This window comes from Panthera uncia, chromosome D1 (assembly GCF_023721935.1).
Source record: "Panthera uncia isolate 11264 chromosome D1, Puncia_PCG_1.0, whole genome shotgun sequence".
Taxonomy (NCBI): Eukaryota; Metazoa; Chordata; class Mammalia; order Carnivora; family Felidae; genus Panthera; species Panthera uncia.
In genome coordinates, this window is record NC_064808.1 from 73,730,017 (window position 1) to 73,742,522 (window position 12,506).

General features: G+C 38.8%; 1 protein-coding gene across 1 annotated transcript in view; it reads right to left on the bottom strand.

Annotated features, from left to right (window-relative positions):
• Positions 1 to 806: 806 nt before the first annotated feature.
• The window catches only part of SESN3 (sestrin 3), a 72,920-nt gene continuing 61,220 nt past the window's right edge, over positions 807 to 12,506 (bottom strand). Inside the window, exons 9-10 of the mRNA XM_049620430.1 lie at positions 10,410 to 10,554; positions 807 to 8,660 (exon numbers count right to left, since the gene is read on the bottom strand). Coding sequence (XP_049476387.1) covers positions 8,574 to 8,660; positions 10,410 to 10,554 — 232 coding nt within the window. The 3' untranslated portion in view covers positions 807 to 8,573. The remainder of the gene's footprint in view (positions 8,661 to 10,409; positions 10,555 to 12,506) is intronic.

The following is a 12,506-nucleotide window of genomic DNA, read 5'->3' on the forward strand; positions in this document are numbered from 1 at the left end:
CACTTCCCATTACACATTATAACCTCCCTTTCCCCATCTGTTCTTATCTGTTTCAATTAGCCACAACACTGCTTTCAGGCTTTCTCATTTAGCTGCTCAAACTCACCACTGTATGTATATTTCGAATACATGGCTACATTTCACCTAATTCTCAAATAACCACGTCAAGGAGGTATTACTCCCCTCAGACTGTGGTGTGGAAATCATGGATCACAGAGATTAAATTACTTCTAGGGTCACAAAGCTAACACTGGAATACAAAGAGAAAGTTTCGAAGCCAGGCTCTGACCCCAGGTTCAATGCTCCATTCCCATTCTACATTACTGTTTTGGCTCACAAGAGACAATGGTGAAATTAATTTGCCTCTTGCTGTGATCACAACTGACATTTTATGCTTTTGGGGGGGTGGGCACGGAGGGGGAGGCAGAGGATCTGAAGCAGGCTCCGCACTGACAGCAATGAGCCTGATGGGGCTTGAACTCCTGAACCAGGAGATCGTGACCTGAGCAGAAATCAGACGCTCAACTGAATGAGCCACCCAGGTGCCCCTCACAAATGACATTTAAAAAGGTAACAGGATTTATATATTTTGCACAACTTAACGCTATTGCAATATTCCATTAATACAATATCAAGTGATAATAAGAACTGTCACCAGAAATCTGTGGGTCAGGAATTCGGGGAAAAAACGACTTACTGTTGTGATGTCTTTCCGAACGCATGTCTCAATAATTGAGCAGAAACAAACCTACGCAAGAATGCTACTCCAATAAAAATGTAAATATATAAAAGCAAATAATCAAGGATCAGTTTTGCCAATTTTATTGAACCAATAAAATTCCTACTAATAACAATGAAATAAATTTCTGCAAGTATAAATGTGATACAGTTTAACAAAACCCATTGTTCTGTACCTATAAATAGATTTTCAAAATGTCATAAAAAGTGCAGTTATGAATTGTTAACATGTTAATACACAGTTCCTTTATTTCAAATGTGTTTGTCTTGACTCACTAACAGTTCCTTCTGCATCTGTTCAAATAATATTACCCATCCCTCCAAAAAAAAAAAAAAAAAGCCATTAAAGCACTAGAATATTACACATAAACTGATCCATTCAGGTCAGCTTTAGTCAGAATTGTAAAATCAGCAACATAAGAAAAATAAAACCTACTTATACATACAAAAAGCTTTCATGGGTTCTATAATCTCCTTAACTGCTGACTCTGTGGAGGGCATAATAGTTGAAAAGGCTTATATGGTTAACTACCTTAGACTACTACATCTAGAGCAGGGTCTGGTTTGCCAGAACAAGTTTAAAGTGGCTGTTTATCAAGTTTGCTATCTTCAGAATTGAAACTATAAATATAAGACCGCCATTGGACGCTGAAAACTGCGTGAATCCTAAATTGCATCAATGATCTATTTGATAAAAGCTTATTCTAATTGAAAACCTTATATAGTAAGAGACTGATATATATAGCAGTCTTAAAGATCATGTCATCTGCCTCACATTAGTCCAAAGTCACGTGCTTCGTAAAAAAAAAAAAAAAATTACAGTAACAAAGCACAGGACTACAAAGGCAAAACATCACAGCTTCTGATTACACTGAATAAAAAGTACCAAGGAACGCAAAAGATAATTCTGTATTAATACTGATGAATTAAAGAACTATAATAGACGTTTCACAGCATGCTACATATATCGCTCACAACTTAAGGATAAAATGATGTCTAAAATTGAAAGTCAAGAAGTTGGCAATCTGATTTCATGTGCAATTCAGCTACAAAGTCTTAATATATACATTCATTATGTAGCTGCCCTGCAGAATCAGGATTTAAAAAAAAAAAAAAAAGATTTCAAGTTCAAATCCTATTTCATAAGCTAAAGGATACATCCAGTTCTTCCATGACCAGGAAAGTTATTTTCAGGTTCGAAGGAGCTAATCCAAGAAGCAAGGCCAGGTTCCGAGTTGACCTGACAAGGTTCTTTTTTACCTTGCTCAAACTGTGCATGTGGATGGGACTATTCTATTAGCATGGAGATGATGCCGAACTGGCTTGATTTGCTTCCTGTGTCTGTCTTATTTTGAGTTGAAAAGAGTACATATGAAGAGAAAGAGGAAGGGAAAAATCGTATTTTCTTTCCAGAGAAGATATGCGGATGCAAAGAAAATATGTGCACGAGATAGAGAGTTTGGATCACTTGCCTTGATGAACAAGGGTACCAGTGAACTCTTACCTTTAATTTTAGAGAACCAGTGAAATTCAGAAAGGAGAAAATAGTCTCTCAATGTTACAAAGGAAACGACTTGGCTACCCAACTGATAGGTTTCCTTTATCCTACCTTTGGGTCCTTCCTTACAAGATTTGGAAGTCAGTGGAAAATCTGTAAAGACTGATTAAGAAAGATATCTGCTAAATGTCATAGTGCATACACTTAGCTAATCAGAATTCATGAACAATACTTTAGCATTACATACCAGAGATTCTCTCTCCCTTTGATAATCTTTCTGTGGAAATTATACATTCATTTCTAAGAGGGTAAGCTGAGGGATGCAAGAAAATAGACTGTTTTAGCAAAATTTATATACCAAAAATTATATTTATCGTACTTAGACTCACTAATGTTTGATGTTGTCCTATAAGCTAGAAGTAAAATGGGGTGTTTGTTCTAAAGGCTATTTTATAGTATGCATATCGTTACCTCAAAGATTTCCACAAGCACTGAAAAAAATCAGATACTCCTTCTTCCCCCACCCCTGTATTTTTTTCTTTGTTAGTTCTGTATTTCATGGTGGTGCAGCCAGAATTAATTTAAGCTAGAATGAACCCTTCACCACATACGATTTTGCGAGAACCATCCCTTCGGTCTCCATTATTAAGTGTCACTTCTCAATGAGGCATCGATTCACTCCTGGGAACCTTAAAGACATCTATGAGACTCTGCCATCAGGTTGGGTTGTTCACGAATGGAACGTAAAGCATTCAAATGCCACCACAGATTGTATTAATCTACACTTCCAAACAGGGTGGTTCATCACCGGGTCAGCCAGCCATCTGTAGATGAACATGCCCCGTGTTAGAAACCGGACAGAGTCGTCAGCCATGAACAGGGTGCACACTGGCTGGAGAGGAAGACTGTTGTTGCTTCTTCTGTGCACTTGTTCCTTAAGGACAGTCTGGATATACCCGAACTGCAGCCAGGGGAATAAAGACTACAAAGTCAATGCATTCCCTTTTCACCCCATAGTACTTTTCTCCCCCGTGGAGAACACAAGGTAGGAATGGGGGCTAGAAGCCTAGTCTAATCCAGGAGAGCTTGTTCAAAAACCCTTATGTACCCAATTGTGTAGTATTTTATCTATGTTATATATCAAATGGGCTTCTGCGATCCAATGGGACCACCTCAACACTCTTTATCATACGTCCTTCTCTTAGAAGCGTGTTTCAAGGCCCAAGTAACGACACCCATGGATATGCCAGAAATTTCCTGTTTCCCCGAGGGGTTACACATCAGTCTGGATTGCTAGAGAATTGTTCATTTACATTCAAATAACTTGGACTAACACCAGTATTTATTACCTAATATAGATCCAGGTTAGGGTGGTAACTCAATCAATCACTTTACAGTCCTGCTAAATGCTAAATTCTGCATGGTAGAAATAGTTCCATTTCTGTATCGTGTATAAATATAAAGACTTCTACTTTGATAGAAGGCAAAAATCTTCTAAGATTTATTAAAATATGGAAGTAGCATTACTGAACAACAGAGAGTGAATCCATGAAAAGGTTGGATACTCTGAATTTATAGGCTCTTTGGGGATGAGGTAGAGGCAGCCGGGAAAGGGTATTCGAGTATGGGATGGACAGGATTACACTCGGTGCTGCATAATATCTGCTAGGGTGTCTATGGAGAAGGTTAGCCGACATGTCGCTGGATGACTGGGGGATGTAGAGGAGCGGGGACAAAGTCCTATTCTTAACGAGTGGAGAAAAAGGAACTCAGAAAAGTAAATGCTGGTGACTATCAGCAGGTGGCTGGTGATGTTTGGTTTGGATTGTGAAGAGGCCTTCAGACCAAGATGGGCTGAGGGAAGGGGAAGATGGCGAGCATGTAGAGGTTGAGGCACTTGGGGGAAGAAAGCAGGCAGGAAAGGGTGGACTGAATGCAGATAGGAACTCCCACATGGGAATGTTCCTTAATATCAGGCGCACGATGCTGAGGATGGCCACGCTCGAATGTTCCATGCGTTCACTGAAAACCTTCTCCTTCCTCACAGGGCTCTGCCTCCACCTCTAGGATCCGTTTCACCCCAGCGATGTTTGTTCTACTTCTCACCTGAGCAGACACTACTAACTAAGCCAAATCAGCGTGGACGTAGGCTCCACACACAGGGGGGCGTTGCAGTTCTGTGGACTGAGAGGGATACATTCATGTTACAGTACTGCTCTGAGGAAAGACGACGTCATTTGATTCTCTGTCTCCGGAGGGATACGATAGGGAAACAGATTAAAATGACGGCCACCGAGAATAGGTTCTGATTATACAAATTAGGTGACTTAACACTCGATCCGAACTGTGGGGCCCCGTGTCTTTCAGGGCGCTGTTGCATTATACTACTAAGAAAATTTCATATGCTATTTATACAACGTTACTGTTGCATACTTTTTACTCCATGCAAGACCGTCTATTTGCATAAAAGAAGAAAAAGTCCATTAGGTAAAGAGAAGAGTTTAAGGTCTTGCTTTCCAGAGGGATGATTTAGAATCGTCTTCAAAACACAACACAAAACGAAAACCTCATTTTACTATCACAGTGCAAATCATTCTTATAACATGCACTGAAATTAATTTTTGTCCCCGATGAACCGGATTTACGAGTTTAAAAGAATCTTACCTTCACACATGCATGCACTCTGCACTAAAGTGGTAAACTATTTTTAAGTATAGATCTTTGATTGTTTGCTGATCATTTTATTTTGCTGCGGCCTAAGAATCTAGGATTTTGGATTAAACAAAACAAAACAAAACTCTGTAAGGTGGAAAAGGGAAAAGCTGCTGTAGACTAATGTGATTTAGTTTTTAGAAGAATTTAAAATCCTTAGGGGACTTCCTAACAATTAAAATAGGGGCTCTGGTTCAAATATGATTTTAATATAAAGCTTCCACTGAGTTTTCTGTTTGAAAACAGCCCTGTGTTGCTCTGCCATTGTTTGGGTTTAAAGCCATAACTAAAGGCCAAGGCCATGGCCCAGATTCCACATTAGCCATCTTTTATTGTAAAAGTACCCCGGATGGGACAAAGATTCTTCCTGAGACTGAGACAACATACTTGGTTCAAAAAGGTAAAGAAGGTAATGAGTGGTCTCATCTCAGCAAGCCTCGTTTCCTCTGATTATCAAGGATCCATCTGAGGAGACCGAAGCTGAAGGATCCAGGGGGCCAGCTGCCTGGCCAACCCCACAGTCAAGGGATGGGTTTACAGATCAGATTGACGTTCAGGTGGGAGAGTCTTTATTTAGGTATTTCCTAAGGTGCTCTGAGAAATTAAGAATGACAAGGGAAGCCGGGAAGTAAATAGACATCAACCAGGCAGATTATCAGTGGCTTGTTAGACTAATTTCAACGTAATAAGCAACGAAGTTAGAGAATTCACAGTCACATGTGCTGTTTTTCCAAGTACACTTGCACATTTAAGTTTGGCACAATGTGAGCCCCAAGGTGGAGGTTAGCGTATCGTATAATCATATCGTTACACTAATTGAACCAGATATCTCTTTGAAAAATATCACATTTTAATATAAAAAGCTATACTATAAATTACTACATAGTAAATTCAATACTCTGAAAAAATACCACCCTGGAAAACCGCATCAGAATTTCAAGTCTGCATTAGAGAAAGTTCACAGCAACCTCGCTGTAAAATGGTACTCATGTTGTGCGTGCTGCGTCTCAGTAGGTGCCCCAGCACCTTCGGAAGTCAATTTTTCTAGGCTGGTTCACTGAGGTTCATAAAGACATTGTTTTGTTTTTGTTTATAGTTCCAAGTCAATTTACGTTCCTGATTACTGATGAGTAGAGCAATGCTGAGCTAAAAAGAAACTCTGCTAGAAAAGAGATCTAGTAAAGGCACTAATATTTCCAAAACCCAAACTCCAACTACTTCCATTTCTGGGGTAAAAAAAAAAAAAAAAAAAAAGACAAAAACTAAGTGGCCATTTTCATTACGTACACCTTGTTTCCCCTTTTGGTCTAAAGCTCATAATGGTTTTTCTGTGAGAATTTCTCCTTCTTTTCCATTTTATAAAGATCCTTTTTTATCCTGTAATACAGGTCACCTGCACAATAATACAGGGTTATTAACTGAAAGGATTGTAGTTAAAAAACAAAACAAAATAAAAAAACATCAAGAATAAAAGATATCCTCAACTCGAAAGTTCTAAGGTTAGGGAAGTCAAATATGCATTGATGTTATTATCCGTGTTTTATCATTTTCCTAAATACTTTCCTTGCAGTTAACAGACATATCTACATGATGTGATGCCGAATGAAGTCAACATATGGCATATGCAATAAACAGAAGAGATCTGGCATGAATTATCTGAATGATATCTTTAAATAAACCACCCTGTCTTAAAAAATATTAGCGATTTTTTCCTCACGTGGAAGATTTCAAATGAGATCCTGGAATCTAAAAATGCAGAACCACCTTGTGTTAGTAGGTTTACAGTCATCTTTCTATTTTCTTATCTGGGACAAACTCTAAAAGAAAGCAACCTAATGTACTGTATCAGAAAAGGATAGTGAACAGAAGGGGAAAATGACTTAACAAAACCCAAGATTCTTTCATGAGAGAAAAAGTCCTATACAACAAATAAGTCAGTCTTTGATGAAATCTTTGTGGGAACTCTAATGGAGAATTTTGACTCTATTATTTACCATGAGAAAATGGAGTTGTTTTTAAAAAATTAGCAGATTTGTGAAAATTCAAGTCACCCTTAGTTAACCAAAAAGTGTTTAAGCAGTGTGGTCGTGTCCTACTGGATAGTTGTAAGCATCTCTTAGGCACTTCACTGGTTCATTAACACAATACAAATTAAAGCTAGAAACACATAATATTGTGCTCTGTAAGGATAGTCTAATCAGGCAACACAAACCGATGCAAAAATGTGACTTTTTGGATGCTTCTTCCTCCCCTAAGACTTGATAGCTTTTTTAAACCAGTTGTCCAAAGAGATTTTTTTTTTTTTCTGGGGAAGGGGGTGCTTTGGCATTAGGAAAACAATATTGTTCAACCCCAGTAAGGCAAAAGCCTTGTGCAATAAAGAAATTTGAACAAAATTTCTTTATGGCTCTGTTTACAAGGACACTTCTGCAATGACATAATGGGGGGAAAGTTCAGCTGAGTATTTTTTTCCCGACATATTGCACTTTTTTTGTTGTTGTTGTTGCTGTTCAATCACATTAATGCATAGAAACACAATTGTTACCTCTGAATATTCAACTCCTCAGCCTATTAGAAGAAAAATCATGGGAAAGAAGTTCTAAAAGCTACCAGGAAAAAATACAACTACATTAACCTTCCTCTGCTTACTGCGATATAGAAAACGCTATGAGAAAAGAAAAACGTGCAAAGAAACTTTTTTGGTCAGTCTTGTGTGGGTACAGGCTTGCGTGTGCCAACTGAATGAGCGGTGAGCAGCTCTGTGAGCGCTGATGACTTACATGACTGAGGAGGACTGTTAGTGATAGAAAGGATTGTGCATAATTCTGCTTTTAATATATACATCTGATACGGAAAACGGAAACTTCTGTTTCAGAAGAGAAAGAAAAGAGCTGAATTTGGCATTTCAGTAGCATGCTATAAAATTCATCATGATTAATTTCACATTAAATTATGGACAATGGCTGTATCACATTTCACGTTATCGCCAATAGCAGTAAAAAAAAAAAAAAAAACCCAAAAAACAAAAACAAACAAACAAACAAAAACCACAAACAGTGCCTGACAAATAATCTCCTGGGGACACAGATATGTGTCCTGTGAGCAGCTTAGTTCAACAGCGCATGCTTCTCCTCCATCAGATTTAGGACACAACGTTAAAAGTTTAGAATGGCCAGAAGAGGTCATTCTTTGCTGAATTCCAATATCTGAAAAACAATCACTTGAGCAGATTGTAAGCGCTTTTCCTTATTCCAAAAAAAAAAAATAATAATAATAATAAAAAAAAAGAAAGAAGGAAATAAAAGAATACACATACATACAAACCCAAAAGCGCTGAAGTTAAGCATTAATAAACCAGGTTCGTGATTTATGATCAGTATCCAAAACTCCAACTATAAAACAATGCAAAGTAGTGCTCCTCAGTATTATTTTTGCAATTGTTAGTAATGTTAAGCATCAAGAAAAATAAAACACATCATTGCACATTACAGCCGCCAAAGAGAACGGCTAAACTTTGACACTAGAGAATTGAATAACTTTTGATGCCCATCACAAACAGCTTCTGATGTATGTTCTTGTGTGGAAAGGTCTTTACACACATATGACGTTTCCGCTGGGTGATGCTTCAGGTCAAATGCCGAGTTATGGCACGAAGGGCATAAAGAAGTTCAGCTTGCATCCGTGCTTCCATTAAAAGCAAATTTACGTGAACCTAGAAACGACAACGTTAGCAACTTAGTGACAATTACAAACAACTGAAAAAACTTCCTTTTTTTTTTTTTAACAGACATTCACAAGGGTTTGTCTTGTGTACAACACACATGCAAACACACATGCCTCGGCATATCTACGCGTGTAAATGATGGAACGCTCATAACAAAACTGTGTCTATAAAAGAGAAAGGGATCTTGTGAGTGGCAAAAATGACCTCTAAAAGTCTTGAAAGTACCAAGCATTATGTCAGAATGTACACGATGTGTATAAAGCCAATCAATCTTCTGGATTACGAAATCACATACTTTTCAATTTTTTAATAAATTGCAACTTTCTCTTCTTCCAGTTGTATGTGGCTAAAAATCAGCTCTACATGTCTCAGAGCCTATGTTCAGTCCTCGGAAAGCTTTTAAAAACATTTCTTCCTGTATACTTGGAAAGGTACGGAAGTGAAAACCTGAAGCTTACAGCAGTTTGCAATTACTGTCTGGTCCTTGTTAGATATGTGTACCTTCCCTGGAGTCTTTCGGATACAAGCCCCTAAGTGTTGGGGGAGACACACATTAGCTGATAGGTTAAAATTAATACCAATGTATTTTTCAAAATAGACTACAAAGAAATGTGTTTTGATATTGGATTTATTTTGATAATGTTCTACGGGTTAGGGATATTCTCTCGATGAATAAAGGGAATTTCTAGATACAACCCAGTAAAGTAATGCAAACATATAAATATATCGTATGTGTGACTGGCCCAAAGACTTCATAAAATCCGTTAGGTATGGAGGCCATAACATTTTCTGTCAAGGCCACAGAGTTAATTAGTGAATATTAGGACCCTAAATGGATTTTCTTACTCTCAAAAGCTGGGAACCTGTGGTGTAAATGGAAGATTCTTGGACTTACAGGTCAAAATGATCTAGGATTTAAGGCCAGTTCTTCAACTACAACGTTGGTAAAGATCCTTAACATTTATTAGATCTTACATAATGATTCCTATGTATTTCATCCAAAGAAATATTCTTTTTTTTTTTTAATTTTTTTTAACGCTTATTTATTATTGAGAGACAGAGCATGAGCATGGGAGGGGCAGAGAGAGAGGGAGACACAGAATCTGAAGCAGGTTCCAGGCTCTGAGCTGGAGCACAGAGAGTCTAACCTGGGGCTCGAACTTGTAAACCGCGAGATCATGACCTGAGCTGAAGTCGGACACTTAACTGACTGAGCCACCCAGGCGCCCCGAAAGAAATATTCTTACATAAGGGTATATATATTTGGCTCAAAGGTCCTGCATTATATTGTCAAAATACAAAATTACCAAATTGGAATGAGAGACTATCGTACAAATAGGTTAACTCTAATGGCTAGTTCATCTAAATGGATATACCTTCTGGGCACGGCACAACCACACCTAACACATCTCAGTAGGGTTGATTTTTGTTAGTTGCTGGACTGGTAGACATTTTCCTAAATGGACTTCAAAAATACCAATATTCAGATCCAGTCTTGCAACGGCTGATTCTATGCTTTTGCCGTACTTACCACACCGGACAAAACGCACAACAAAAATTTAATCTTCAGTAAACCTGAATTTGAAAACATTGTTCAAGGGATAGCCAGATGACGCCGCTTCCTCTTCTTTAATGGCGCTGATTTATTAACACTTTCACGTGCAATTTTTCACAGTCCTTCCTAATGATAGTGGACACGTGTCTAAGGCACACAGAACGTGCAGTCATGCAACGCACCTTTTCTGAGTGCTTGAACTGACGCCAGTAACTATCATACATGCGCTTGGTAGTTCTCTCAGGATAGCAGGTCACTGTCTTAATGTAAACCTTCAGGCTTCGTTCAAGTAGTTGATTAACTTCTCCGTAATCATAGTCATCATACCTACGAGCAGGAGGACAACAGTTTTATAATGACAAAATCAAACTTCTGATTTCTCGATCTGCCTCAAGAGATGTTTATGGTCTAGCAGTTAAATGCCAACAGCTCATCAACTAACTGTTCTAACAGATATTCACTGAGTGCCTCTTAGGTGCCGTGCGCTTTGCGTGTCCTCTTCTAGGTACTGGTGATACACTGATGAACAGACTGAACAAAAAAATCCTTGGTCTCATGGAACTGAAATCCTATTGGAGAGAAAAGAGGGAAAAAAAAAAAGACAAGCACATAATATGTCAGGTGGTGCTAACCGCTTCGGAGAGAAAAGGAAATTGAAGCCTGTGGTAGGAGGAGCTGCTGATTTTAGGTAGGGTGGCTGACATCTGAGCAAAGGCTAGGAGGAACAGGGCACATGTAAAGCCCCAAGGCAGGAGCCAGGGTTCCAAGGCGGAGGGAGTTAATCCACTGTGTCAGATGCCGCCGGCTGATCGGATCAGATAGGAGCTGAGCACCGAGCACTGGGAGCAGCCGTCCAGAGATCACCGGGAACCTCCCCAAAAGTGGTTTCTCTGGTGTAGTACCTTAGTGCACTCAACGGGGAATGGGGGATGAGAAGATGGTGACAGATGTGCGGCGCCTGGGAGCAGGAAAAGGATGCAGCAGCCAGAAGGAAAAGTAGGATGAAGAAAGGATTTTGTTTTTAAAGATCAGAGAAGGAACAGGATTGTTTACATACTAACGGGAACGATCCAATAAACAGGGTAAAGTTGATTTTGCAGGAAAGAGAAGGAAGAATTTTTACTTTTTTTTTTTTTGTTTTAATGTTTATTTGTTTCTGAGAGAGAGAGAGAGACAGAGTGTGAGCAGGGGAGCAGAGAGAGAGGGAGACACAGAATCCAAAGCAGGCTCCAGACTCCGAGCTGTCAGCATAGAGCCCGTAGGGCTTGAACCCACGAACCGCGAGATCATGACCTAAGCTGAAGTCAGACGCTCAGCTGTCTGAGCCACCCAGGCACCCCGAAGTTTTACTTTTAATTACAGTTGACAACCAACTGTATTGGTTATAGGTGTATGACATAGTGATTCAACATTAATGTATTTTACAAAATGCTCACCGCAAAGGTAGTTACCATCTGCCACCATACAAAGTTATTACAATCTTACTGACTGGATTCCTTGTGCTGAACATTACATCATCATGACTTATTTTATAACTTTAAGTTTTACCTCTTGATTCCCTTCACCAATTCTGGCCTTCCCTCCACACACACACACATACACACACACACACCCGCCCCCCTCCCACCATCAGTTTGTTCTCTTTAACTGTCCGTTTCTGTTTCTCTGCTTTGTTTTCTAGATTCCACATATAAGTGAAATCATATGGTATTTGTCTCTCTCTGACTTATTTCACTTAGCATCATACCCTCTAAGTCTATCCCTGTTGTCACAAATGGCAAGATCTGATTATTTTTTTATGGCTGAGTAATATTCCATTGTATGTATATACCACATCTCCTTTATCCTAGAATAGGGATCCTAAATGAGAGGAGATGAGATTTTGTGCCCAAGTGTACAGGGGGACAGTTCATCCATAATACGAGGGAAGAGACAGCAGAGTAAAGGGACACAGAGGCAGACGGGAGGGTAAAGGCAGTAGTGGGAGGTTGTGGGATTTCTCTTCTATGTTTTCAGTTCATTTTTAACCCCAAAATATGCTTAGTTAAACATAAGTATTCAAAGATTTTTATCTGAGCTTTTTAGGGTAGTATCCAACAGGTAAATATAATCACCATAACATATGTTATTTAGTGTCTTGAATACAATTTATCATAATTGAATTAAATTGTTAGTATTTATTTTTCTTAATTAGGTAGATATAATGTGTGTGTTTCAAAATGTGATGGTTCTGTGATAATTTATCGTCTGGACTGGTAAATGAGCAAAGAGCACAGTTA